This window comes from Euleptes europaea, chromosome 13, assembly GCF_029931775.1.
Source record: "Euleptes europaea isolate rEulEur1 chromosome 13, rEulEur1.hap1, whole genome shotgun sequence".
Taxonomy (NCBI): domain Eukaryota; kingdom Metazoa; phylum Chordata; class Lepidosauria; order Squamata; family Sphaerodactylidae; genus Euleptes; species Euleptes europaea.
The window spans coordinates 8,788,989-8,816,757 of record NC_079324.1 but is presented as its reverse complement, the minus strand read 5'-3'; the positions used below and the strand labels follow the sequence as shown (position 1 = coordinate 8,816,757).

The window sequence follows — 27,769 nt, the reverse complement described above, 5'->3', positions numbered from 1 at the left end:
TTCAGGCATTGACAGGGATATTTATGGTAACAACCATATCAAACCAACTAAAAATAGTGCAACAGCGACCCCTTAAACAAGCAGGTGTATAAAGATGCAACCAAGCCATGTTGAGGCCCATGGCTCGGCTGAATGCTGAGAGAGAGCCGGCTTTAACATAAGGAAAGCCATGCTGGATCAGACCAAGACCCATCAGGTCCAGCCGTCCGTTCACCCAGTGGCCAACCAGGTGCCTCCAGGAAGCCACTAACAAGACTTTGACTGCAGCAGCATTATCCTGCCTGTGCTCCAAAGCACCTAATTTAACAGGCCTGCTCCTCTGATCCTGGAGAGAATAGGGATGCAGCATGACTGGTATCCATTTGGACTAGTAGCCATGAATACCCCCCTCCTCCATAAGAACATAAGAAAGGCCCTGCTTGTGAGGGTCTGTATATCTTTCTGTATGTCTCTGTGTTCTCTGACCCCACTTCCCCCCTCCCTCTGGACTCGTAAAAGCAGTTCTGACCATTTGGCCTTCTTTGAGTTCAGGTGCCATATCTGTCAGGCCCTGGCTGGTATGTATCATGAGTGCCTCCCCTGCTGTGTTCCCCGACTGTGCTTTTGGTTCACTCCCTCTTGCCAATTCCGGCCTTGGATGGTAGATAACCCTAACTAGCTCCCTGGGGACGATTGATGTCTGTACCGTACCCATCTATCTTTTAGCTTCCCATAATATAGGTGTGACCTTTTGCTCCTCTGAAGGAGATATATTCTGTAGCAGTGTAGTCGGACTTACTTGCAACTTTAACCCGTGTATGGCTAACACCTTCTGAAGCTCTCAATAAAGATCCTTGTTTCTACATGACTGTCTGAGCAAGTGGCTTTATGGGATTTGCACAGAGAGGTGGGGAATCCTCACACTGCTGGATCAGGCCAAGGCCCATCGAGTCCAGCAGTCCGTTCACACAGCGGCCAACCAGGTGCCTCTAGGAAGCCACAAACAAGACGACTGCAGCAGCACCGTCCTGCCTAGTATAACAGGCCTGCTCCTCTGATCCTGGAGAGAATAGGGATGCATCATGACTAGTATCTCTTTTGACTAGTAGCCATGGATACCCCTCTCCTCCCTGAACGTGTCTACTTTCCCCTTAAAGCACTGGTTCCCAACCGGGGGTCCACGAGAACTAAATTAAGGCCCGCGAAACAAAGTTATAAACCCATTATAAATTAATATTTTCAATTAAAAGTTCTCTATCATAAAATATATATATATTCAAATATTATTCTAAGTTTAATGTTTAACTAACAGTTATGATTACAGTTTATTTTCAAATTCTCTGATTTTTTTATTTTGCACCTTGGGGTCCCTGCACCGAACAAAAAAGTCCTAGTGGTCCCTGGTCAAAAAAAGGTTGGGAACCCCTGACTTAAAGCCTTCCACGTCGGCAGCCATCACCACATCCGGGGCGGGCGGGCAGGCAGGGAGGGCGGCTCGACCTGACGAGCCTCGGCCGAAGCAGCCGACGCAGCGGCCTGGGCGAGGAGGGGCGGCCTGGCACCCGCGCCCGCGCGCAAGATGGCGCCCACGGCTTCGCGCCCGGCTCCGAGTCTCGCGATGTTTCCGGAGCGAGGGGCGGGCGGGAGCGCGGCGGCGCTTCTCGGCGGGGCCGGAAGAGGCGGGGCCGCCGGGCCCAGGGAGCGGCGCTCGGCCATGGAGCACATCACGACGCCGAAGGTAAGGAGGCGGGAGGCCTCTGAGCGTGTGCAGAGTGCGCCTCCGGCAGCTGGGAGTCTCCGCTGAGGGACTCTGTGCTGGGCGCCGCACCCCCCTTCGCCCCTCATCCCGCCCCCTTCGACCCTCAGATGTATCGGGTGGGGGTGGGGGGGGGAGAGCGGTCTGAGAGGCTGCATGAACATGTGCAGAGTGCAGGTTTCCCCCCCCCACGTGCTGCGGTGGGGGCTGAAGAGAGCCAGATCGTGAACGCGTGTCAAAGAGCGCTGTGTGCACGTGAACAACGAGGCAACGGGGGCGAAGTCCGGGACCCCTGAGGACCCCGAATGTCTGCCATGATCAGTCTTTTTTATATATATATAATTTTTAATTAATTTTTATAACATAACACAAAACAAATACAATAATAAAAATATAAAAGAAAAAATTTAAAAAGAAAATACAAAAGAGTATATATGCTAATTAATACATTCATAATTACAAAATTATAAGATTCAAGATCAGTCTTGATGCCACCGGCCTCTCGGGGGGGTTGGTTTTTTTTCAAATGCCAGTAGCATAGCCTCAGTAATCTTATATTTTTGAACACCCCTCCCTACCTATTTGTACAGGAGGCAAAAGGGAATCATGTATTTTTGGCTGTTTGCGTTTAAGTTGTTTTTCTGTACAGCCACGTCTAGCGTACATGCTACTTTGTGTGTTTGTTTTAAAGCTTAATAAGTGAAACAGGATCAAAGGTATACATTCAATTTACATTTGGGGTAATTCCCTTAACAGTGAGCTACTGTGCCTTTCCCCCCATCTTGAGTTCACACAGACGAACCTGAGGGGTAGCTTCTCTAGCTCAGATGCAAGACCCGGATTATCCTTGTCTGTACGGAGACTCACTTTCTCTTTGTTGCAAAGCTCATGCTTCCCCTCAAAACCAGAACTGCAGTTTGTGGTTTGCAATCCTGGTTGGGGTGAAGATGTCAGTTGTAGTTTGCCAGTTAGTAGCCATAGTTTCTGCTAAAAAGCAAGTAACAGATGAACTTGAGCATGCAGCTGGACTACAAGGATGGTTTTTGGTGTGTAAACCACGATCTGGCATTGTATCCTTTATTAATGTGATCTTGCTCTTTCTGCTACACTTTAGCATGGCATTGTGTGGTGTCCGTAAAGTTTCCATGTATTGAAAGCAGCGTTCAAATGCAATTAAAAAAAACCCCACCTTAACAGAAGGTTTATTAATAGTGATATGTTGAGTTTCACCAGATGTTCCTCCTTCTCATCAACTGTGGCTTTTTAAGACATATGGAATAATTTGCATGGGAAAATTCTAAGCCAGCGTTTCCCAACCTGTAGGTTCGGACCCCAAAGTGGGTCACAAAACCTCTGAAAATAGGTTGCTGGCCAGACCTACCTAATGTCCATTCCTACACTTTCCATTGCGCTCTTTTATATTTTAGTGGTTAGCCACTGTAGAAAATGGGAGTGCTGAACTAGGTCAAGACCAAAGTCACAGTTTGCATTAGGGTGCCAAAAAACTTTGTCCCAGCCTTGGATGAGTCCTTATTCCAAGTAAATTTGGACTTGTGGGTCTCCATACGGCAAAAGTTGGGAATCACTGTTCTAAACAAAGATAAGGGGGGGGGGGGTTAGACAACTGAAGTCCTGTTGCAGTTCAGCAATAGTTGTGTCCAGGCTGACGGCTCCTTGTGAAAGTTAGTTTAGTCTAGTAATGTCTTCAGCCTCACTGAGAGTTTTGTGTTCATGGTACATACACAGCTGATGGTACTACTGATGAGTATTTCAAAGTTACATGAACTGCCCAGTTTGTGTGATTCACTTTGGTGTCTGTAGTGCAGGTTGAGTATCCCTTATCGGGACCAGAAGTGGTCCGTATTTCAGATCTTTCTGTATTTTGGAATATTTGCATATACATAATGAGTTATCATGGGGATGGGACCCAAGTCAAAATGCAGAATTCATTTATGTTTTATACATGTTTTATATACACTTTATAAACGTAGCTTGAATGTAATTTTAAATAATATTTTTTGTACATTGAACCATCAGAAAGCAAACTGGCACGCTGCTGAGGGCCTGTGAGTAATGCCTGCATGCTGGCTCAAAAAAGTCTGGTTTTCAGGTCAGCCTGGATATCAGATGTCTGGATAAGGGATCAACCTGTACATGTGTTATCTTGTTATCTTTACAACAGTCTTTCAGAAGAATTAACCCTGTCTTACAGCTGCTGAGGCACGGGCAGGCTTCAAACCGGGAGCTTTCTTGTTCAGATTCAAATTTATTAATACGGTCGACTGACCAATCACATGCCAACAAATCAAAATTTCCAGACTCAGTAGTTTTGCACCGCAGAATCACAGACTGGCCGTACATATAAAGATCAATAAAAACAACCCCTGGTTAAAATTATCATCTTAAAATGGATAAAATTGTAAAATAGTCTAACAATCATTCTCTAATAAAGCTCTGCATATTTTAATAGCAACAGTGCAGAACTTGGCAGTTTGGAGCATAAGCTGAGGGTCTTCTAATAGGAGCTTCTTTGCCAAAAGCTCAACTGACTCTTCAGGGAATTTACCAAGCAGGGGGGAAATAAGCTTTGATCTAACTTCGTGGTAGAATGGGCAACATATCAGTGCATGTTCGATGGTTTCTATGTCCCCTGTTCCACACGGAGCTTTCTCTTTCATAGCCCAACCAGTGCGCTTGATGCCGATCTCTTTTACTGCCTCTTGAAGTGTTGGCCTAAATTCTATGATGGGGATTTGTTCAAGTTTTGTGTGTGTCTTTAGGCATCTTTGCACAGAGGAACTGCTTCTGTCTGTCACAAGCCAGGACCACCAGTCAATATTATCAGTGCAAGCAGATGAAAGCATTTCTCCCCATTTATGGTGACTGAGTAAAGATAAGTTCCTTGAGCACGCAGCCATATTTTACAACTCATGAGGTATAAACGTCTTTTAACCAAAGCCATAATCTTATCTGACAGGGAAGAAACCCTGAAGCCTTTTTTCAACCTCGTTTTTTATCTTCATGATGTAGATAAGAAAACCTAGCACAGTGTGAATGATTAATAACTAGGCGTTCGGAGATGGAGAACTCTGGGGTTTAGTTATCTTTCTACAAACATAATATGCTGTGGTTTCCTGTTTTTCTGTCTGTTGGTTGACAAAAGTGTTTGGAATTTAACAGAACCTTTTGTTAATATCACACATTGATAATCTGGGGAAGAAACACAGCTTTAGTACTCTTATTTAAGAGTGTTGTTATAGCAGACAGTTATAGTGTTTAGTGATGTATTCTTGCCAGACAGTTGGCCTGGCTTTTTTTGTTCATTTGCAGCCTGCCTTGTCTCCCAAACCTGGGGGAAAACATCAAAATCTCCCCCTCCCCTCTGCAAAGCAGTATAAAATTTTACCAAAGCATCACTGACACTTCTTTACCCTTTGCTGACTTAAAAATAACACCTAACATTTAGCCTGCATTAGAAATATATCTAGAGAGAGAGCCTAGGTCGGACATTCTCCAGCTGGAGAAACTGCATGTGCATTGAGCAGATGCAACAGGAAAGGGCTGATTACAGCCATGACATACTCTGTTAGATATCATATATAGTGCAGAGAAGATATTTTCAGTATTTGCCTGCCAACACATAGCACAGTTAGTCACTGGTGACATGTTGATGGGTCCCTTATCTTCTGGAATTGACTTATTTGCCAACAGTGACTGGCTGAGTGCCTGTTTCGCAGCCTGACCTAACTGGCCACCTACCCCAACAGGGACATTAGCGGATGGGATGCTTACTTGATTTGCCAGAAGATAGACATTATTTCCACATGCTCAGGAAACAGATATTCTGTTTCCCAAGCTGGCACAAAGTAGTAAGTCGAAAGCATCTTCTCCACTTTACCTTAGCATGCTTCGGTGGTTGCTCCTTCCCCCTGGAATCAGTTCTCTGGGGAAGTTCGTGCCCTGACGGATCTTTCAGTATTCCACAGGTCATGTAAGGCTGTTCTGTATCGTGGGGCCTTTGGCTAATGTTACAAACTGAAGAGCTGGCCAATTTTATTTTCCAAGTGAGTTTTGTAGCTGATATTTTAAATGGTTTTATTGTTCTATTTATTGCTTTCACTTCCATTTTATTTGTATATATTGTATTTTAAATGTTGTAAGCTGCCCTGAGTCCCCCGTGGGTGGTATAAATTAATTAAATAAATTGCATGTGCTGCAATTCTGTTAGTGCATGGCACAACTTGTTGACATGTTCTAATTGGGGGTTTCCTCCCCTTCAGGTGGAAAATGTCAAGTTACTAGATCGTTATACCCACAGAAAGCCAGCCAATGGGACACTATACCTGACCGCAACACATCTGATCTATGTGGATGCTTCGGCAGAAGTTCGGAAGGAGACATGGGTAATGTTGGAAGGGGGGGGGCTAAGTTGCTGAGCGACCAAGGCACAAAGGCAACGATCCCTTCTTTAGCTGCATGCCTCAGAGTAGCTGGCGTTCAGGAGCTCTCTTGCCTTTGAATCATGTTGCTTCTCTAATGCTCCTGATATGCTTTAGAGTGTGAATAAAAATTCTTTGCGTGTTTTGAAGATGATTGTCACTTAAAGGTTGCTCTTGCAAAGGGTCAGTAATATTTACTGGCAAATGGTATCCGCACATTGGGGCCAGAGGTGTTATCAAATTAAACAATATCCTATATGACATCTTTTCATGCTGGTATTTTCATTTTACTCTAGTTACATTTAATAAAAAGTGAAAACTAGGATTAAAAGCATCCTAGCAAGTAAGTTCCCCAAATTAACCTAGACTCCCCCCCCCCACACCCATCTGTCTGCCCTCTTATTCCTGTCTCATTGATTTGTGGCTTCAGTGAAGGATAATCGGTTTCACCTCCTCCCCTAGAAAATTCTCACTAGTGGTTATTTACAGACCTGATTAAAAGTGTTCATGTCAACCTGGATGCAGGCTGTTCGTGTTTTATTAAACAAATTATCTTAGTGAACAAAATGATGTATAGCAACCTGACTATACAGTGGAAATTAAACTTCTTGGGTGAAGTTAAAAAAAATCTTCCAGGCTGCGTAACCACTCTTGGTTGTATGAACTGCCTTTTGGGACTCATTAAAATATGTACAGTCACTGCTTGTATTTATAATTGCCCCTTGATTCCGTTCTCGTTCCTGCAGTCTGGCGTCAGTGCTGTGAGATGTGATTCACAGGAAGTGGCTGAAGCCTTGCTCCTTCAACTTCCCTTCCTGTTGTTTCTATAGATCCTCCATCACCACATTGCAACTGTGGAGAAGCTGCCACTGACTCCGTCTGGATGCCCACTGCTTATTCGCTGCAAGAACTTCCGTGTGGCGCACTTTCTTATGGGGCACGAGCGGGATTGTCACGAAGTCTACACCTCCTTGCTGAAACTTTCGCAACCAGGTACTCAAGGAGTGCAGTCCTCTCCCAGACCTTGGCAATTCAGTTGCAAGGGGCTGTATGGGAGATGAATTTTGGTTACGGGCTGTTGGTTTCCCTTGAACTGGACAGGAAGAAGCACAATCTTTGTCTTTTCCTGTCTCTGTTAGAAGAGCGGAAAAAGCCTGTATCTTCTGCAGAATTTTGGCAGTGTTCAAGCAAAGTGAAGTTTTGGAGATTAAAATACTCCTGTTGTTTTTGTTGTGCTGGTGGTTTAAAACCCTCTAAAGCAGGGGTCCTCAAACTTTTTAAACAGGGGGCCAGTTCACTGTCCCTAAACACTGTTGGGGGCCGGACTATAGTTTGAAAAAAAATGAACAAATTCCTGTTCACACTGCACATATTTTATTTGTAGTACACAAAAAATAAGAGAAAACAATGCAATATTTAAAATGAAGAACGATAGCAAGTGATGCAAGTGTTCATCAGTTAGTCTGGATCTGGTTGGAGATTTCAGATGTTTCATTCGGGGAAAAGTCTGTTAACAGATATAGGTGCTGCCAAAGATGGTTGCAATTTTGAGTGCATGGTTCCTGAGATTAAGATATGTCTCAGAGGGGAGAGATGCATAGAAATTAGTAAGGCTGCTTGATTTGAATGCTTTTTTCAGAGAGTCACAATTCTGTAGTTCGGCCAATTCCATTTGGTAAATCGGATTGACATTTTCAATGTCAACAGAAAATGGGTTCCGGAAAAGCTGTATGTCCTGTTCATGGATATGAAGCTCTTTAAATCTAATTTGAAACTCCTTTTGTAACATTTCTAGTAAATCCACACATGTTTTGTTTGGGAATGCAACTTTCCGTCTTTCTCACAGGGACTCAAGGAGGATTACGTAAAGTGAGTCAACACAATCAACCAAATTGGATATCCAATAAACCAGGGGTCCCCAATGCAGTGCCCCTGGGTGCCATGGCACCCACCAAGTGTTTTTAGAAAGTGGTTATAGGTTGTATGAGCAGTGTGGAGAAGGTGACAGTATCAGACTAGAATGGGCAAGGACTTGGGTTCAAATCCTGCCAACAACATAGAATCTTGGAGTTGGAAGGGACCACCAGGGTCATCCAGCCCAACCCCCTGCACAATGCAGGAAATCCACAGCTCCCTCCCCCCACACACACCCATAGGGACCCCTACTCCATGCACACAGACACATGCACACAGAGGGCAATTTCATACTTACTGAATAACACACTTTAAATCCACATTCAATTCACTTTAACAATCGTTTGCAAGTGGATTTTGCAGTTTCACACAGTAAAACTCAGCTGCAAAATGCATCGGCAGTGGACTGAGAGTGCATGTGTGAACGCAACCCAGGAAGAGCCCGCCCCCTTGCCACACATGAAAAAAAACCCAGCAGACACCGCCACAAGACACGCGTCAGACGCTTCCACACGTGCACCCCCTCCTCCACGGCTTGGTCCCTACCCAACACTCGCCCTGCTGAGCTCTAAGCTCCGCCCCCACCACAGGACATGCGTCAGCCCCTTCCACACTTGCCCCATCCCACCCACTTGCCCAACACTCGCCTTGCCCATCTCCAAGCTCTGCCCCAGCAATAGGGGCATGCAGAGAGACACGCAGGCAGGGCCCCCGCTCACGCATCCACACATTATGCGTGCGCTCACCACTCATGCAGCGCAGCACATCGGGCGCTTTGGGCGGGCGTCGGCGGCCCCCCTCCCTAGGAAGGCCGGAGCGGCAGTGGCTGCTGTTGCTGCTGGCGTCGGCCGAGGCATCAGCACCTGGGCCCGCCAGCCTCCGCCGCCTCCTCCTGCCTCTCCTTACAGCTGCCCCGGATGCCTGGGCGCCCAACGTCACCAAGGCTGTGGCTGCCACCGCCATCTTCGCGTGGCCCAAAGACCCCGCCCCTCGGCCCCGCCCACCCAATCCAGAGTCATGAGCTCCAGGCGCGCACGGGCTGTGGACCCTCTCGCCTTTTTATGTAAGCTTGAGGAAAAGCCACGCCCACTCAGAAGAACAGGGGAAACTAGCCCCCCCCCCCATTAATATTAATCGGCAGTGAAACGCCTCACGCGCTGTGTTTGTTTTTCCTTCATGGTCACGCACGGGCGCGCGCGCACAATCTGCGAGAGAAAGAGAGAGAGAGAATGTGTGTCTCTCCCCCTCACCCCCACCCCGAGTTTTTAAACTGACTTCCTCCCAGAATTACCTTGCGGCTGCAATTTTTTAAAGGGGCCGGGTTCAGGACCCTGACGGGCCGGATCCGGCCCGCGGGCCGTAGTTTGAGGACCCCTGCTCTAAAGTATTTCTGATCAGCTCAGGTGAACTCTGCAGTGATAACTCGGTAGTGCTGGAACAAAGTTTTGGAGCAAGTTGAAGCAATGCAGGTAGTCCTTAGGAACTGTAAGCCTGGAATAAAATGCTGACCTTTACCAGACAGCAAAGATGTCCAACTCCTTTGGCCAGGGTTCAGACCCCAGAGGGTGTGTCCCTACTTTTTCAGTTCAGGTCCCAGAGGATCTGTCCATAATTTTTCATTGTAGAACATCCATTCCCATTTGCCCTTGGCTCATAACTCCATTCTGTATCCTTTCCTCCCTTTGCTTTTCAGAGCTCCTTTGATCAGTAGATCTTGAGCAATGACTAGAAGAGTACTAAAATAGTTTCTAAAGGAAAATATGATAGGAATTTAGCAACTGATAAGGTTATATTTGGATCACTGTCTAGTGTCATAGAGAATAACATGTCTTTGAAGATTATTAAACGATAAACATGATAAACAGTTCCAGCAATCCGTTAAAACAATAAAAAGGAGCATTCCATTATTTTATGAGGTAAATTATCAATTTTACCCTGGATATAAGGACAAAGACGATCTGAATATGGAATATTACAAAACGTCCCACCCAATACTTCAAAGGAGTTAGCGGTAAGATGAGCCAGAGCAAATGCCTGTGCATAATGAGGAACTGTTAAATATCTCATATAGGAAGGCAAAGAACGAGGTGGTAAAATACCAAAGAACTGGAACAAACAAACTCTACAAGTGCAAATTACTGTGCTATAATAATCAAGCTCGGTAAGATGATGCTTGACAACAGAGAGGGTCTCTGCCTTACCCAGCTGGAGAATTTCTTCTTCTGTAAGCCCCAGCTGCTGTAATCTAGTTATCAATGGCCAGCCATTCTGTATCAGTCTGGAACTTAGCCAAGTATCTGTTTGAACAGTTTACAGCATGAATGCAGTGTCATAAGGTTCTGTATTAATATTTTGTTGCGGGAAAGGTACAAAAGGCCAGCGGAGAATGAGCAGTTACTGGGACTTGATTGATTGCTACTTTTCTGTCTGTAGTATGCCCACCCCCTCACCCATATTTGGGGTTGTAGGCCTGTGTATTGAACTCTTTCTCTTCCCAGCCTGAGTTGCTGTACTTTAGTTTGGATTCAGTTCCTGCATAAAGTCCTACACTATCTTTTCTTGGCAGAGCACACAATTACTCATTATTTGCTGGAGGGTGACTGAAAACTGGAGATTACCTGTTTGGCAAATTGGCTGCTTTATCAGATGCTGGCAGGGCCTGTTCAGCCTCTGGGCAGCCTGCTGCCATGAGAGTCTTGCAGGATGAGTTATCAATTGGATCTCTACTTTTGGGGAGAAAGAGGGGCCGCTGGGAAGGCAGGAAGTGAAGAAAGACAGGAGTACCGAACCTAGCGCTGGTTTCACCACACTTCTTGAAATAAACTGCCCATTTTTCCCCCACACACATTTTGAGGTGTATTGAAACAGGAAGTTCTAGGTGGACAGAGCGCCTCAGACAAAAAAGTGCAGTAACTGTAATATTTTTATCATTGAATTTCCCCCTTTTATATAGCCCTTCAGCTTGAAGAAAACGACACTACAGTGTTGATTGGGAGCCCCATAGCCGATTCTCAAAGTCAAGGTGTGAGGGAGAAATGTCTCTCCAGGGCCCTGTTCACAATGCCTGGGGCAACCTTAAATAGGAAGTGTTATCCCGGTAGAGTGTCTCCTGATTTGGAATGTGCACAAAGGAGGGGCTGTGGGTCAGCGGTAGATCATCTGCTTGGCAAGCAGAAGGTCCCAGGTTCAATCCTTGGTGTCTCCAGTTTAAAGAGTCAGGTGATGCGAGCAACCTCTTCCTGAGATCCTTGAGAGTTGCTGCCAGTCTGAGCAAACAAGACTGATTCCGTTGCAGTGTAAAACAGCTTCATGTGTCTGTCTACTGTATGGGCATTAGGGTTCAGCCATCTTTTGCATCAGTGGTGGTTTCTGTGAAGGGCTAGGAAAGAGAGGCTCACGCCAGAGCGTGGCCAGTTCTCCCACATGTGAAACTTCAGTGGTTCACACAAGATGGCAGCTCCTTGGAAACCAGCGCATCACTCAGGTGGAAAGGTAGCCGCTCAGCCTATGCACTTCGGCTTCCTTGGGGAGCAGCCTTATCAGCCCCCCTCTTGAGGCCAGCCAGGGTAGGATAATTTCTACCCGATCTCCCAAAAAGGGCCACAATCTTAGACCAACCTTAAGGGTGTATGAAGAGAGAAATCACAGCGCTAGCTTTGATTAAAAAAATCTTTTTGGCACCTATAGAAATTTTTATTGGCGGTAGGGGTAAAGAACATAGCTTATCAGTTTTTTAAAAACAAGCGTTTCCTAGACTTCAGAAAGTCAGCTTTTCATCTGGTGACTGCTCTTCTTAATACCAATATCTCGCACTCAATTGTTACTGCAAAATAACAATTCTGCTTCTCTCAATTTTCCTTATTCCTTCAACAAGCCACATACAACCACAGCTTGGATCTAAAAGTTCAGTAATACTGCTTTTTAAAAATAACTTCTAAAATTCTGGAATAGAACCATCATGAGTAAAAGCAGTGGGAGAGGGTCAGAATGGGATGGTGCTTTGTTTGTACAAAGTCTGGGGAGGGGCTGTGGCTCAGTGGTGGAGCATCAATCCCCAATATCTCCAGTTGAAAAGATGCTGTAGCTAATTTTTTTTCATTCTTCTCACTGCTTGATGTTATGCTAAGACTGAGGAGAGGTCACCTTGGAGATAGCTACGTGGCTGGACTTGTGGTGAGCGTGAATTGTCAGATAGAGAAGGTTTGCAAAAGGTGATCTTTCTTTTCTGCCACAGCTGATGGAGGGACAGGTATCTGTGTTATGGGGGGGAGTAAGGACTAGTAGCTTGATAGAGCCTATTGCCACAGTTGGGGGGGGGATAGTTAAAACCAATCTGACACAATATAAAAACATAAGGAAGCTGTGAATTTCATTTTAGTTTGTTCTTTTTCTGAAGGACTCCGGTTTGAATTGTGAGTCGTGAACATTGATTTTTTTTGCCTCTATGAATTTAATCTTTGCACTCTAGTGAAACCAGAAGAACTTTATGCATTCTCTTACAATCCTAAAATGCCCAAAGATAACCGGGAAATGGGCTGGAAGCTGATAGACATCACAGTGGACTACCAGCGAATGAGCATTCCCAATGACTACTGGGAAATAACTGATACTAACAAAGACTACGAGGTACGTCATTCTTGCCTAGACTAGCCGCTCACTGCAGTGCGTCCAATCCATTGATGTTCTTTAGTGAAAATCTCAGGTGTGGCTTGCTTAAGGCCGGTCAACAGAAAGAAGCAGATCGTGTGGTAAAGCTCTTTTGTTGTACAGTTTCAAACTGTGGGTGCAGAGTTGCATGTCTGAATGCTCCCCTTGCAAAAAAGAAATATCCTCACACAAAAAGGCAGCTGTGCCAGGGAGAAGTTAACCCTACAAGCTTTCTCCTTGACCTCTAGTTTTCTGTATGCATGGCTAGTCTATGCAGGAGAAAGGGACTTGGTCATGTGATTCTCCCCCCTCAAAATGGTAAAGTCCAGCGAGATATATATAAGGATGATGAGCTGTTTATCTGGACAGGTTCTTTTTGTAGAATTTCTTGTAGTCCCATTCTCTCAGTTTACTCACAGGATTGCTGTGGGGATCAAATGGGGAGAGGAGAACCATGTATCTGCCCTGAGATAGACTGATGACATAGGAAATTGCAGGATCCGACCCACAGTCCATCTGATCCAATGTCCTGTTTCCCAAAGGCCAACAAACAGGGAGTTAGAGATCAAAGCCTCTCCTGTCTATTCCCCCCCCCCCATATTCATGACATGGATCATAGAATCATAGAGTTGGAAGGGACCACCACTGTCATCCAGTCCAACCCCCTGCACAATGCAGGAAATTCACAACTACCTCCCCCACACACCCCCAGTGACTCCATGCCCAGAAGATGGCCAAGATGCCCTCCCTCTCATGATCTGCCTAAGGTCATAGAATCAGCATTGCTGACAGATGGCTATCTAGCCTCTGCTTAAAAACCTCCAGGGAAGGAGAGCCCACCACCTTCCGAGGAAGCCTGTTCCACTGAGGAACCGCTCTAACTGTTAGAAAGTTCTTCCTAATGTTCCATCATAGTTAACATCTGGCAGTGGACTTGTGTTATGGCCCATACTGCATCCCATTGCAGTGAGTTCCACATGAGATTGCTCCAAGAAACACTTCCTTTGTCTGTCCTGAATCTGTTTCCTGTGAACTTCATTAGGTCCTTCTGGATTCTACTATTCTGGGGAAATGTGCCCCCCCTCCCACACTCTATTCCCCCCCTCCCCCCACACACACTATCCCTATGTGGAGGGAATATTACTTGGTCCTTTCCTCCGTACCCTGATTGGTCTTTACATCAACTTAGAGAATAAATTCCCAGGTTAGGTTTTATCATTTGGACTGGCGGTATCTTGTTATTGCTGATTCTGAACAGACCTGTATTAATGTTCCTAATCTCTTGCAACCAGTTTTGCTTCCATGTGAGCTATGATTGCTATGATCTGCAAGTGCTAAGTTGCAAATCAGTAACAAATGCTCCAGCAAGTTAATATTGCACCAATGAATAATTTAAGATGCTGTTCCTCTTGCCCGTTCATTACTTCCCTTAGGTCTGCAGCACGTACCCTCGGGAACTGGTGGTGCCCAAAGCTGCTACAAGAACGATGGTGCTGGGCAGCTCAAAGTTCAGAAGCCGAGGTCGGATACCAGTGCTTTCCTACTTCTACAAAGAGAATAATGTTAGTCATGCATGTTCTGCTTTTTCTGGGGTTTGTCTGACCATCTCTGCCAACAGCTCCATGCTTTGGAGTGGGAAACTGGGCATTTTGTTCTGTCTCATGAAACTGTTTGTGGGACTGATTGTATACATAGCATAATGAATCAGTGGAGTCCTGAGTTGTCAAGGGGACGGTACCAGTTCCACTTACAGAGGGAGAGTGATGCTTTTGAATGTCGTTCTTGTGGGGAGTTGGCTTGCAGAGTAGGAACTGGGGCCTTTGCTCAGTCCGAGTTGCTCAGGGCAGCATACGGCGTTTACTCTACTGTGGAGACCTAGGCTGTTCATAGGATGTGATTCCCCGGATCTTCAGTCTCAGTCGAGGGGGTGAAGCAATCTGTACCGATCTGTGGTGGGGGTGGATTAGATGACCCTGGTGATCCCTTCCAACTCTATGATTCTGTGATTCAGGGTCACCCCTGGTTAGTATTTGGATTGGAGACCATGAAGGAAAACCAAGGTACACAGAAGCAGGCAGTGGCAAACCACCTCTGAACATCTTTTGCCTTGAAAACCGTACAGGGTCTCTTTCCACCACTGCCCCCACCATGGGAAGAAATTCTTTAAGAACATAAGAAAGGCCCTGCTGGATCAGACCAAGGCCCATCAAGTCCAGCAGTCTGTTCACACAGTGGCCAACCAGGTGCCTTTGGATTTGGTTTTGCTGTGATTCTTGTCTGTCTTGTATTCTGGCACTGGAGGTGGCTTATGTGCAGAGAGTTCCCCGGACATTTCCTGTAAGTGAATACAGACCTGTTTAGGGTCAGAAAAGTGGCTGCATCATGCATCTGTTGACCTTAGTGGGCACTCCTGTTCGCTTGTCTTTGTGACACTGTCACATTTATCTACGGATGGACCATGGAGGGGATATGTAAATGTGTCGGTGGAGCATTTCATGTCGGGGACCTGTGGCTACACTGTTAACCCTTGTGTCTTTCAGGCTGCCATATGCCGGTGCAGCCAACCCTTGTCTGGGTTTAGCGCTCGTTGCCTGGAGGATGAGCAGTTGCTGCAAGCCATTCGGGAAGCCAACCCAGGGAGTCCGTTCATGTATGTTGTAGACACAAGGCCAAAGGTATTGCTTCCTGGGGTCTGTGGGCGCTCACCGGGTCCGCATCTCTGGTGCTCCTTCCAAGGGACAGTGTCTTTACTGCTATCAGAGTAGGCATTGCCTTCATTGGTTGATTTATATCAAAAGGTTATTTATTGTATTATCAAAAGAGGAGTAACTTTTTCTGGCATGATAAAGCAAAGAGAGGTGCAATGAGAGAAGCAATGAGAGAAGTCCAGGAGCACCTTAGAACCCAACAAGATTTCGGGGGTAGAAGCTTCTGAGAGTCAAAGCTCCCTTCGTCAGATACGTCGCGATCTCTGAGTCTTTAGCTGAGTCCTTGGCTCTTACTCTGGGGATGGCTCAGCTGGTCAGCGTAATAGGCTGAACAGACCCAAGATCTAATTTCATGCAAGGCAGTGCCACATTATCGCTTCTAGCATAGAAGCTCGCTGGGTGACCTTGGGCCCCTCATGAACTCTCAGCCTGGCCTACCTCACAGGGTTGTAGTTAGAAAGTGGAGGAGGGGAGAACGATGTTATAATCTCATTGACTGCCACATGCAGAGAGAAGTCCACGTCCTGCATTTCTGTTGCAAAGACAGACGTTCCTGGGCAGGGGGAATGAGCTACTTTGGGTGAACACCATGAGCATATGAAGCTGCCTTATACTGAATCAGACCATTGGTCCATCAGACTCAGTCTGGTCTACTCAGACTGGCAGCGGCTCTCCAGGGTCTTAAGCAGAGGTCTTTCACATTATCTACTGCCAGATCCTTTAACTAGAGATGCAGAGGATTGAACATGGGACCTTCTGTATGCTAAGCAGAGCCACTGAGCCACAGTCCCTCTCCATGGTGATAGCTGTGCAGCTCGTGAGACATATGTCTTTATCTGTAGAAGCTGCAACTCATATTTTGGGGACTGGAGAAAAGGTACTGTTTTTACCGGCACTTCTCAAACAATGCAGAGAGTTTCTGAGCACGGTTAGGAACATGCCGTTACCTATGTTTCCCCCTTAATTCTTCTAGTTGAATGCCATAGCTAATCGTGCTGCTGGGAAGGGTTACGAGAATGTGGACAATTATGACAACATCCGTTTTAAATTCATTGGCATCGAAAACATCCATGTCATGCGGAGTAGCCTGCAGAAGCTCTTGGAAGGTATGTTGGCTTTGTTTGACAGCTGGCCGCTTGCTTGTGGCCCACCACCTGCTGGTCTCCTTTGCTGTAGAATGTGCCAGTCCTGTAGACACAAGCCTGTGTGCTCTGGGGGTGTGGGAGAGGGAAGAGATTAGGAATGTCAATAGCCATTGTGTTCTTTGCTTGCTCAAGTGGCTTGAACTGACAGCTGGTATTAAGTACTGGTTGGGAAAAACCACCCTGACCTGGATGGCCCAGGCTAGTCTGATCTTGTCAGGTCTCAGAGGCTAAGCAGGTTTGACCCTGGTTGGTGTTTGGATGGGAGACCACCAAGGAATACCAGGGTCACTTTGCAAAGGAAGGCAATGGCAAACCACCTCTGTTAGTCTCTTACCTTGGAAATCCTACTGGGTCTCCTTAAGTTGGCTGCCCCCCCCCCCACACACACACACAGAAGAACCAGATAAGAAACGCACTTCTAGTTTTACTGCTAAGATAGGCCAAGGTCAGGATAAGCATGCTAGATAATCTATACAAACCCAAAGAAGAAGGTTTGAATTAACAGAGCTGCAGAATTTTGGATAGCCTTTCTAGATCAGAAATGGCCAGACTGTTCAGCGTGGGACAGAGAAGCCTTCCTGGCTAAGCTGCTTGGAGGTGAATCCCTTTCTATCTGTGATGTTCAAGGAGAATCAGGACATGCCTTGTGAAGAAATTGCCTTCCTGCGACTCCCTTCAGGGCTCCTGCTGAGTTGCAACTTCCCCTTGCTTGGTGCTTTGCTGCCTAAGGGGGTGCTTCAAGGGACCTTTGTGTGAAGTGACAGGATCCCACCTTCTAAGTTGTAGCAATTACAGATCTTGGAGAAACACATTTTATGAATTGGTCGGCAAAGGTGTAAAGCCAAGATGCTTTCATGGGGTTAGAATTACCTCCGTAGCAATCTGGGCTCAGGGACCGGAAGAGTCTTCTAGGAGGATGGGAGCAGAGCTGAGGCCAATCTTCTGCCTTTTCAAGTCTCCCCTCTTCTGCTTGTGTTCCTTCAGTGTGTGAAATGAAATCTCCTTCAATGAGCGACTTCCTTACTGGCCTGGAGAGCTCCGGCTGGTTGCGACACATTAAAGCGGTGATGGATGCTGGCGTTTTCCTTGCCAAGGTAATGCCTTCCTCTGCGGAGCATCCAAAAATGGGCATGTCCAATGAAATGGTGGAAGTGTTTTCTGGAACCTCATTGTTTGGAATGGGTTTTTATTGTGTTCTAGGAACCGGGCCATGCTTTGCCAGCCCAGATTGGGAGCAGAGGTGGGTGGGTGTCTTCCTCAGCTGGCTCGCGGGCTGGATAGGAGCTATCAAGGGTTCCAGATCTGGCCCTCGGGCCATATGTTTGATACCCCTGGGTTAGATTGTTGCACCAGGATCTGGGAAACCCGGGTTTGAACTCCTCCTCTGCCGTGGAAGCTTGCTGCGTGATCTTCAGCCAGTCACACTCTCACAGAGCCACACTTACCATATAGGGCTGTTGTGAAGATAAAATGGAGAAGAGAACAAAGGTTTCTATTGGGTTTCTATTGGCGGGAAAGGCAGGATATATCTGAAGTATATAAATAATAAATATACACTTTGATATGCTTGCGCAGAGGCTACTCTTCTGTAGCTAGATTTTGGGCAGCAGAATGGGCCACAATCTTTAACGTTTGTGAGGACAAGTCCCTTAGAATCATAAGTGGTCTTATTGTCATGCAGAGGAGTCATCAAGGGAAGGTTCTTGTGGATTCTCTAGGGCCACCTGTAATTCTGTTTCACACATTGTGGCTTAGAGTTTCCTTCTGCCCAGAGTGGTCATGCCTCTAAATCCCTCATCACTTAAACCAGTGTTTTATGTATCTTGGCCATTAAGCATTTTGATGTGGCGTGTGTGTGTGTGTGATTCTCCTCTTTGTAGGCTGTGACAGATGAGCACGCCAGCGTCCTGGTCCACTGCTCAGACGGCTGGGATCGCACTGCCCAAGTCTGCTCACTAGCTTGCCTCCTCCTAGATCCATTTTATCGGACACTGAAAGGATTCATGGTAGGAGCAGAGAACACCTGGGGTTTCTAAACAAAGCACTGGGTGGGTTACTCGGTTACTCTCCTACCCATGGCGTGGGCAATTGGCATTGGGCACTAGTTCAAAACGTAAGCAAGCCCCCAATACATGCCTCAGATGGCTTCTATGTCGAAGTAACTTTGTGTGTGTAGCAATGCAGTTTTATTTCCAGTATGGGTCTGAAAGGGCTGTGCTACCTCACAGGCAATAAAGGTCGGTTGTGTGCCTAGTGATAAGCTAGAGGACCTGCTAACCTGGCCATGTTATGGGGGCCAGCCTGCCTTCCTGTTTGCATCTTCTGGCTCAGTGCAGTAGGGACAAAGCCATATCAAAAGGCGGGGGGTGTTGCATATTTATTTGTTTATATTTATCTTTACATTTCAATTTCGCCCCCTCCCTCAATCCCTGGCCGAGGCCAGGCTCAGGGCGGCTAACATCTACAAATAATAAAACCATAATTGTTAAAACAGTTCCCAAAATGATCAGGGGACTAGATCCAACTGCCCTATGAGGAGCAGGTAAAACGCTTAGGGCTGTTTAGCTTGGAAAGAAGGCAGCTGAGGGGAGACATGATAGAGGTCTATAAAATTATGCATGGTTTGGAAAGAGTGGACAGGGAGAAGCTTTTCTCCCTTTCATAACACTAGAACATGGGGTCATCTGCTGAAGCTGGAGGGTGAGAGATTCAAAACAGATAAAGGGAAGTATTTCTTCACACAATGCATAGTTAAATTGTGGAACTCCCTGTCCCAGGATGTGGTAATGGCTGCCAACTTGGAAGGCTTTAAGAGGGGAGTGGACATGTTCATGTAGGAGAAGGCTATTCATGGCTACTTGTAAAAATGGTTACTAGTCATGATGCATACCTATTCTCTCCAGGATCAGAGGAGCATTCCTGTTACATTAGGTGCTGTGGATTGCAGGCAGGATGGTGTTCCTGCAGTTGTCTTGTTTGTGGGCTTCCTAGAGGCACCTGGTTGGCCACTGAACAGACTGCTGGGCGTGATGGACCTTGGTCTGATCCTGCATGGCCGTTTTTATGTTCTTAATCCCTTGCTTTGCAGCTGCCTCCATCTTCCATGTTCACCCATTTATACTGGAATATGAAAGAAACAAAATGAGAGAGATTGGAAGCCCACAGGCTTTGTGCTTAATGCAATACTTGCACAGTACCTAGCTGTTGGGGTGCTTATAAATATTGAATATGATTATTATTAAAAGTCTGTCCTCCTCGCATTGGGGGAAGCTCGGCTTCTTCTGAAGTAGACGTCTTCTCTCACCCATCCGCAGGTGATGTGTCTCCTCCAAAACACTGCCGGGCTAGCGTACTCCTCCCCAGAAGCCCCATCCCCTGTTTCCACCAGTTGTGCAGATTGTCTGTGGTTGGGGCAGGGCATCTTCTGAATTCCAGCCTCCAAGTAGACCCCAGGGCTTCCTGCGGATTGAGCCCTGAGGCCAGTCTCTCCGCGGGAGGGAGTGGGGTTGAATCTTATTGTGTACACCATATAATAAATATCATTATTTTGTTATAGATTTTATAGTTTCCCCACCCCACTCTCGGAAGTCATCCCAGTTATGCAAATAAACTGCTGCTTGGGAGTTGACAGAGGGTACCCTTTGTGTCCTGATGACAGCCCAGTCGTGTGCAGGTACCAGACGTTCCCCCAAGAGGGTCTGGGGTGAAGTTCAGCATTTGGAGGTATTTGTGCAGACGTAAATGGTGTCCCTTTGTAAAGTCAGCTAGTAAACGTGTTTCTTTCTCTGACTTTAAAGGTCCTGGTAGAAAAGGAATGGATTGCCATGGGTCACAAATTCTCACACAGGTAAAAACAAGAGTGGATTAAGATCCGCTTGGGGGGGGATTCTCTTGTGCAGTGTCTCTTCTTGAAGTGCATGGTTTATCCTACCTCACAGGGTTGCTGTGAGGATAAAATAGAGAAGGGGAGAATGTTGTAAGCCTCTTTGTTCAAAATACTTAGAGTAGAGGCGACAAAAGAGGAATCTAGCAGTGCAGAGTAATTATAGATGGCACATTTATTTTTATATCTCATCTGTGTTCCAGAGAGCACCAGGTGGGTATATGTTAGTTTCCAGCTGGGCTTTCACTTTGGCATAAGGTTGCCAATTTCCAGTTTGGAAATTCCTGGAGATTTGGGGCTGGAGCCTGGGGAGGGTGCAGTTTGAGGAGGGGGAGACCTCAATGGGGTACAATGCCAGAGAGTCTGCTCTCCAAAGCAGCCTTTTTCTCCAGGGGAACTGTTGTAGCCTGGGGATTAGTTGTAATTCTGGGACGTCTCTAGACTCAGCCTTAAGGTTGGCAACCCTAGATGTAGGGTTCTGGAAGAACTCCAGCCCCTCTTGGTGTAGTGGTTAAAAGTGGTGGTTAGGAGCAGTGCACTCTAATCTGAAGAACCGGGTTTGATTCCCCACTTCTCCACATGAGTGGCGGAGGCTAATCTGGTGAACCGGGTTGGTTTCCCCACTTCTCCACATGAAGCCTGCTGGGTGACCTTGGGCCAGTCACAGTTCTCTCCGAACTCTCTCAGCCCCACCTACCTCACAAGGTGTCTGTTGTGGGGAGAGGAAGGGAAAGAGATTGTAAGCCGGTTTGAGTCTCCTTAAAGAGAGAGAAAATCGGGGTATAAAAACCAATTCTCCTTCTCCCACTCCCCTTCTTGGGCATGAAGCACACTTTGTCCTGCTTTGCTTCAGGAAGGGCACTGTATTATGCACATCCAGAATAACAGCAAGGGCAGATAAGTTTAGAACAACTTTTTCGAAGCAATTTCCCCCTGCTACAGTCTTCCCTCTAGTCTTGAAAAAGGCTACAGGGGAAGGGATAATGGATTTTCTTCATTTGGGGCCAAATTGTATGGTAAAGGCTGTGAATGAATTGGTTGGTGACGCACGGTCATGGTAACTTGCCTTCCCCCTCTCCAGGTGTGGCCACCTGGAAGGTGACCCCAAGGAGGTGTCCCCCGTCTTCACCCAGTTTATGGACTGCACCTGGCAACTCATGCAGCAGTTTCCCTGCGCGTTCGATTTTAATGAGCGGCTTGTGCTAGAGATCCACGACCACATCTATTCTTGCCAGTTTGGCAATTTTCTGGGGACCTGTCAGAAGGACCGGGAAGATCTGAGGTCAGCTGGTATTCCAAGAGACAGGCGATCATGGCTGTTTTACTTTTGTTTTTGGAGTGTTTCCTTTTTGAAGATCAAAAAGAGTAGTACTGAAGAGGGTAATTCTAAAGAGCATGAATTCTGCAGAATCTCTGGTTCAGTACTAGAGGTGTGCACCAAAACAAAAAGTCAGTATTTTTCGAATTTGGGTATATTAGACCCAAAATTTACGGTATTTCTGAAAAAAACTGAATTCTCATCCTCGTATGGGGTTTTCTTCAGCTTTTTTTCAGATATCCCCAACATTTTCAGCTCCATTATACTCTGTGGGGAATTTTTCCAGGGCTCTGGTGTGCGTGTGGGGGGTGTTTTTTAAAGTAGAGGCACCAAATTTGCAGCATAGCTGCTGGTGACTCTCCTTACAAGAACCCCCAAGTTTGGTAAAGCTTGGATCAGGGGGTCCAATTTTATTGGCCCCCACATGAAGGAAAAATGGGGGCCATAAAGTTGGACCCCTAACTCAATCTGTACCAAACTCAGGGTTCTTTCTATTCTGCAAAGCTGAATGCACAGCCCTGTTCAGTACTAATTGGGCATTGTTGGGCTTCTTTGGTTTGATATATAAATTTTTCAAGTATAAAAATCCACTTCATGGATACACAGAATTAGGTTATTCGTTTATTTACGTTACTCTCCGGGACTCCAGGCGGATTACACAGAGTGAGTCACTACAAACAATAAGATGGGACATTCAGTTAACAATAGGATAGGATTTGAGTTGTGGAACCAACCAGAAGATTGAAAACAGAACTGAAGCTAAGCATTAGTGTTAACATGACACATCAAATGATGCAAAATTACATAACAGGAAACAGCTTACAGCAAACTATACACAGTAGTATAAATCACAATCCATAATAATTTGTCCAAGTAACTTTGTGAAGCATTTTGTACCTTGATACCCTATTACCTACATAAAAAAAAACCTCTTTAATAATTCAGTTTTGCAGAGTTTGTGGAAATAAAAAAATAAGGCCAAGGCCGGTGTTGCAAAATAAGGTAAAATATATTTTATTACTGAACTAAAATCCCCAAATTTCCTTACACGTTTGCCAAGAGACTTCTTCAGGGGAATCTTGCAGTGATTTTCCAAGAAGAGTACAAGTAGCATTCATGAGCCTCCATGGGCTGACCTCTGCCAATTCAGACGAAGTGCCCACTGCAGAGTTAGACTGTCGGTAAACAAACATCTGATCTATACTTAGTTTCTGACTTGAAGAGCATACAGTCAATGCCAGTGATGGTTTTCACTGGAAGTCTGTGGAAAGATAGCGGCCACACCTCCTCCCAGCCACATGTTCATGGTTGATGAACGACTGCATAACCAGGTGGTGTTAGTTGGGACAGATACACCACATCGTTTTCTTCCAGCCATGTCTCTGCGATGCAAACCTGGTCAATTTCCCCTTCCTGTATTATCTCATACTGTGCTGCAGTTCTGTGCCTTACTAATCTGGTATTACATAGTGTTAATGTACAAGTGGCGGAAGCAGGGCCCCTTGCCTAATAAGTACTTGGGAGGGTATGGAGGTTACACAGGCAGCGAGCTTCTTTACCACATAATGGCCTTTGATACAGCCCTCCCCCATAGTAATGTGGTAACAGGTATGTGCATAGAAACCTTGGGGTTTGTAGGAGATTCACATGGGTATGGCACTGTGCCATCTCCCTCCATCTCTTGATTTGCCACATGTAAGTGCCTTTCTATGCCTTTAGCAAATATACACACGATAATGGCGGGGGGAAGCATACCAGTTTCAAAGAACAGAGGACTGCCATCGAAAACAGCAGCCCTGTGTCAAGGTCTTCCCAACTATACTGTGTAGTGAAACATACCAGATGGTCCCTGTCACACCACATGTCCCCCACACACATACACACACCTGCTGTAAACTGTGTGGTGCTGCACACATCATCTTATCAGGGCCTGGGGTAACGTGGAATAGACATTGGTGAGGGGGCTTGACTTGAGGCTGGCATTTTGGTAGCAACCCTCTTTTTAGCTGAGTCGCAGCTATTCTGCATTCTTTAGAAGTGAATTTCTAGCACTGTAGTAGAGAGAGTTCACTTGGTTGAGAGTGCAGTTGTGAAAGGCTGCCCTGCGGGTTTATTTAATGATCGCAGTGAAAGCTGTTTTGTTTGTTTTTTTAATTTATCAGGATCTTTGAGAAGACCCATTCCTTGTGGCCTTTCCTGCAGCACAGGAAGGAAGAGTTCAGAAATCCGTTGTATAAGGGATTCTCTGCTTACAAGGGACTCCAGCCCAACACTCTGCCTTTCAGTTTCCAGTAAGTCCCTGATTGGGGAAAATAATATGGGGAAAACTTCAGGATTGGAACACAGTGTTGCTCTTGTGGTTTAATTTTGTAATAGTGCAAGAAAAAGGGTTACTGGATGTCAGATCTCAAAAGGGAAGAAAAGTAGCCGTGTAAATTTTAAACTCTCTGTAGTGTTCCTCAGGACCAAATACCCAAATATTTCTAGATTTGAAGCTCACTTTGTTCCTCTGTTTAAGAAATCCAAGTTGAGAAACCTTGTTCAGCAGCCCTTCCCAGATGTTAGCAGGCTGGGTACTCACAGTTTCAAGCGTCAGTAGTAAGAACATGTTTTGAAAGAAAAAGTGAAAATTGAGCTTCTCAAGATGCTGAATGTCATGCTCAGTACCCCATTACTGCTTTTTCCTGTATTGCTGCAGACGTCACATAGTACTACCTGTAATCTTGCAGCAAAAGAAGCTTCTGAGGATTTGATGGTACAGGGCTGATTTCAGAACAAGGCAGCCTGCAGTAATAGTTTGTGCAGAGCCAGGGGCTCCAAATTTCTGGTTTCTGAGTTTCCACATTTCCATCAAGAAGCTGGTTGTTACTATTTTTTTTTAGATTTTGTCAGTCTTAAGTTCATGACAGTCTTAAGTTCAACAGATCAGCTTTATATTGTAGTATGGCAATTCAAAAAATACAGCTATTATGGCTATCAAAATTGAACACACACATATATATTACTACTCGTGAGTAAAATAGGATGTTGACTTACTGCCGTCAAGTCGCAGCCGACTTATGGCGACCCCTTTGGGAGTTTTCATGGCAAGAGACTAACAGAGGTGGTTTGCCAGTGCCTTCCTCTGCACAGCAACCCTGTTATTCTTTGGTGGTCTCCCATCCAAATACTAATCAGGGCCGACCCTGCTTAGCTTCTGAGATCTGATGAGATCAGGCTAGCCTGGGTCATCCAGGGTTGACTTACTACTCGTGAGTAAAATAGGGTGTTGACAATAAGGTTTTTTTTGTATCTTATGTGTTGTAACAAAAACTTTTCTTTAACAACTATTGTATTTCAACGTAAATAATAATTGCTGCTACATCAGTCAATTATATTATACACTCAACTTGTGTTTTTGAATTTTCATAACCAATCTGTGTTTCTAACATACAATGGATTCAACAATAACAGTTCATATATGGTAGGTGGGACAGCTTTCCGGTAAGTAGCGCTGTTTCATAGTATGAAAATTCAAAAACACAAGTTGAGTGTATAATATAATTGACTGATGTAGCAGCAATTATTATTTATGTTGAAATACAATAGATGTTAAAGAGAAGTTTTTGTTACAATACATAAGATACAAAAAAACCTTATTGTCAACACCCTATTTTACTCACGAGTAGTAAGTCAACATCCTATTTTACTCTCGAGTAGCAAAAGGTACAAAAACTGTTGTCAACACCCTATTTTACTCATGAGTAGTAATCCTATTTTACTCACAAGTAGTAATATATATATGTGTGTGTGTTTTCAATTTTGATAGCCATAATACCTGTATTTTTTGAATTGCCAAGCCTTCTACAGCTTAGACATTTTTTGTGTGATTATATTGTAGTATGATGCTTGAAGTTAAGCACAGATCTGCATTTGGCAGAGGGTGACGTCATTGTCCTCTGCATTGGAGGAGGTTTGACTGCTCTTTCCCTTTTTTTTAAATTACTTTTTATTGTTTTTTCCATAATAACACAATCCATCTTATTCGGTATTTCATAAAGCAGTTTGCCATTTCCAGGCCCTTTGAAAGGAAAAGATGCCCCAGAAATGCTCCTGCGACTTTTGTGCCTCTCCACCTGGGACTGCGCTGCACCTAAAAGTGTCTTCAGAGCTTCAAAAGTCCTACACTGAGTCTGAGCTCTTGGGGGGTGGGGGGAACCTCTTCAGAATTCCACTCTGGGTCCTCTCCATTTCTTGCTGTTCTCAGTCTTGTTCTTACAAATAATTTTGTTTTTAAGTACAGTATTTTTTGCATCAGCCAAACAAATGGGCAAAGTAATTAAGTTTTCAGATGCATTTGTTCCTGCCTGGGTTTTTTAATTTGTTTTTTTTAAATTGGGTCACTAAAATCTTTTTTTCCTCCTTCTTTTAGAAAGACAAATCCCTGATACTTGCAATTCCCCCTCTTCTCCTACAACCATTGTTTCAGAAGTCTTTGCATTTTCTGTCTCCTTGAGGTTCTGGTGCGGCATGTATAACCGGTTTGATAAAGGGATGCACCCAAAGCAGTGCGTCTTGGATCATCTCCTCAGCTGCATCACCCAGAAACTGGAGTTGGAAAACACTGCAGATGAGCTAGGAAATGTGAGTAATACACAGCTGTTAAATGATGTTTCTTTAGAAAAAGGCAGTCTTTGCCTGGAGGCTGGAGATGGGATGACATAGTCTTGTCCTTCTGGGAGGTGGATGCTGAATTATCCCATAGTGGGACTAGAGGAACAGTAGAGAACTGGTATCTCCAGTTAAAGGAGATACAGAACTTTTTCTGTGCCAGGGAACCATTAGTTTTTTGCAGGAGACTCCACTGAGCTAGATAGATCATTCAGCTGTAAGGCATCTTCCTGTGCCCCTGTGAACCAAAAGGCTTCTGTACTAGGCCAAGACCTGTTAGATATGTGACTCCCTCACCCATAAACTTAACGGAACTGTGATGGGAAAATATGCCGAGAGGGCTTTTCATTTTGTGTTGCCCCTGTAGAGAAGAACCTCACAGTCTCCAGAGCATTGCATCCAGCTGTTCTTTCTGGCTAGAGAGAGGCAACACAAATTCATCTCTCGCTCTGTGTAACAGCATATTCTGATGAAAGTGGTGTTGCTGTTTTGGCTGGCAAGTCCAAAGTGCAATGATGCGGTTTTGCATTCTGGGATATCCAGAAGAAATTGCAGGTACAAAGTGACATGGAGCAGTATGTTTCCTACATGGCAGCTTTATACATGTTGGCCACCAAGAAAACCTGTGCAAAAGTTGTCTGATAATCTAACCCCGTAGGGTTTTCAAGGCCATTGCCTGCCTCTACATAGTGACCCTGGAACTTCTTGGTGGTCTCCCATCCAAGTACTAGCCAGGGCCGACCCTACTTAGCTTCCAAGATCTGACAAGGCTAGCCTGGCTCCACCCATTTACCTGAGGCAAAGTCGGGTTAAGTTGATGGGTTTCCCAAGAAGTGGACAGTACAGGTTCAAACGACATTGATGGTTAATTTGCTCTAGTCCAGACTTTCTCATTGTCTGTCCACCTTCGATAAGGAGACATGCCAAGTTGCCCCAGACTTTTAGAAATGACACTTGTGAAGTCATTGCTGCCCAGCTTGAGGCTCTTGCTGGTATCAGGCTTTTGGTTTTAATGGTTAATTCCTTTCTACCACTACAGAAACTGCCCCTCTTAGATGGACCCATGCCAGATGAGATTTCCATCTTATCCAAAATGGTAACCGTTCCAACCGGCTGTTCGAAATCTCCAATGCTCAATACTCCCCAGGACTATGAGAATGAGCCTTCTGCCCCGGTGGCCAACGGTACCTTGCCTGTGGAAGGCGACAGACCCAACCAGCTAAAGAGTGAAGAGGGTCTTGTTAACCCCTTTGACATTCCAGATGGCGACCGGAGCACCAACGGGAGCGTCCAGTCTGCTGTTAATGCAGGAAACTTCCAAAACCACTGA

At 45.5% G+C, this 27,769-nt stretch overlaps 1 protein-coding gene across 1 annotated transcript; it reads left to right on the top strand.

Moving 5' to 3' along the window:
• Positions 1-1,693: 1,693 nt before the first annotated feature.
• MTMR8 (myotubularin related protein 8) lies at positions 1,694-27,769 on the top strand. The gene is made up of 14 exons (XM_056859282.1): positions 1,694-1,717; positions 6,016-6,138; positions 7,005-7,167; positions 12,557-12,714; positions 14,169-14,297; positions 15,276-15,410; positions 16,417-16,549; positions 17,573-17,682; positions 18,469-18,594; positions 20,386-20,435; positions 21,553-21,753; positions 23,952-24,080; positions 26,286-26,412; positions 27,479-27,769. The coding sequence occupies exons 1-14, from the start codon at positions 1,694-1,696 to the stop codon at positions 27,767-27,769; spliced, it is 1,899 nt and encodes a 632-aa protein (XP_056715260.1).

What these genes read in the sequence shown, in the direction of transcription:
- MTMR8 (XM_056859282.1), top strand. Translation starts at nt 1,694, where the DNA reads ATGGAGCACATCACGACGCCGAAG. An exon ending in GGTCACAAATTCTCACACAG is followed by an intron (nt 20,436 to 21,552) that starts GTAAAAACAAGA and finishes CCCCCTCTCCAG; the next exon opens with GTGTGGCCACCTGGAAGGTG. An exon ending in CTGCAGATGAGCTAGGAAAT is followed by an intron (nt 26,413 to 27,478) that starts GTGAGTAATACA and finishes CTACCACTACAG; the next exon opens with AAACTGCCCCTCTTAGATGG.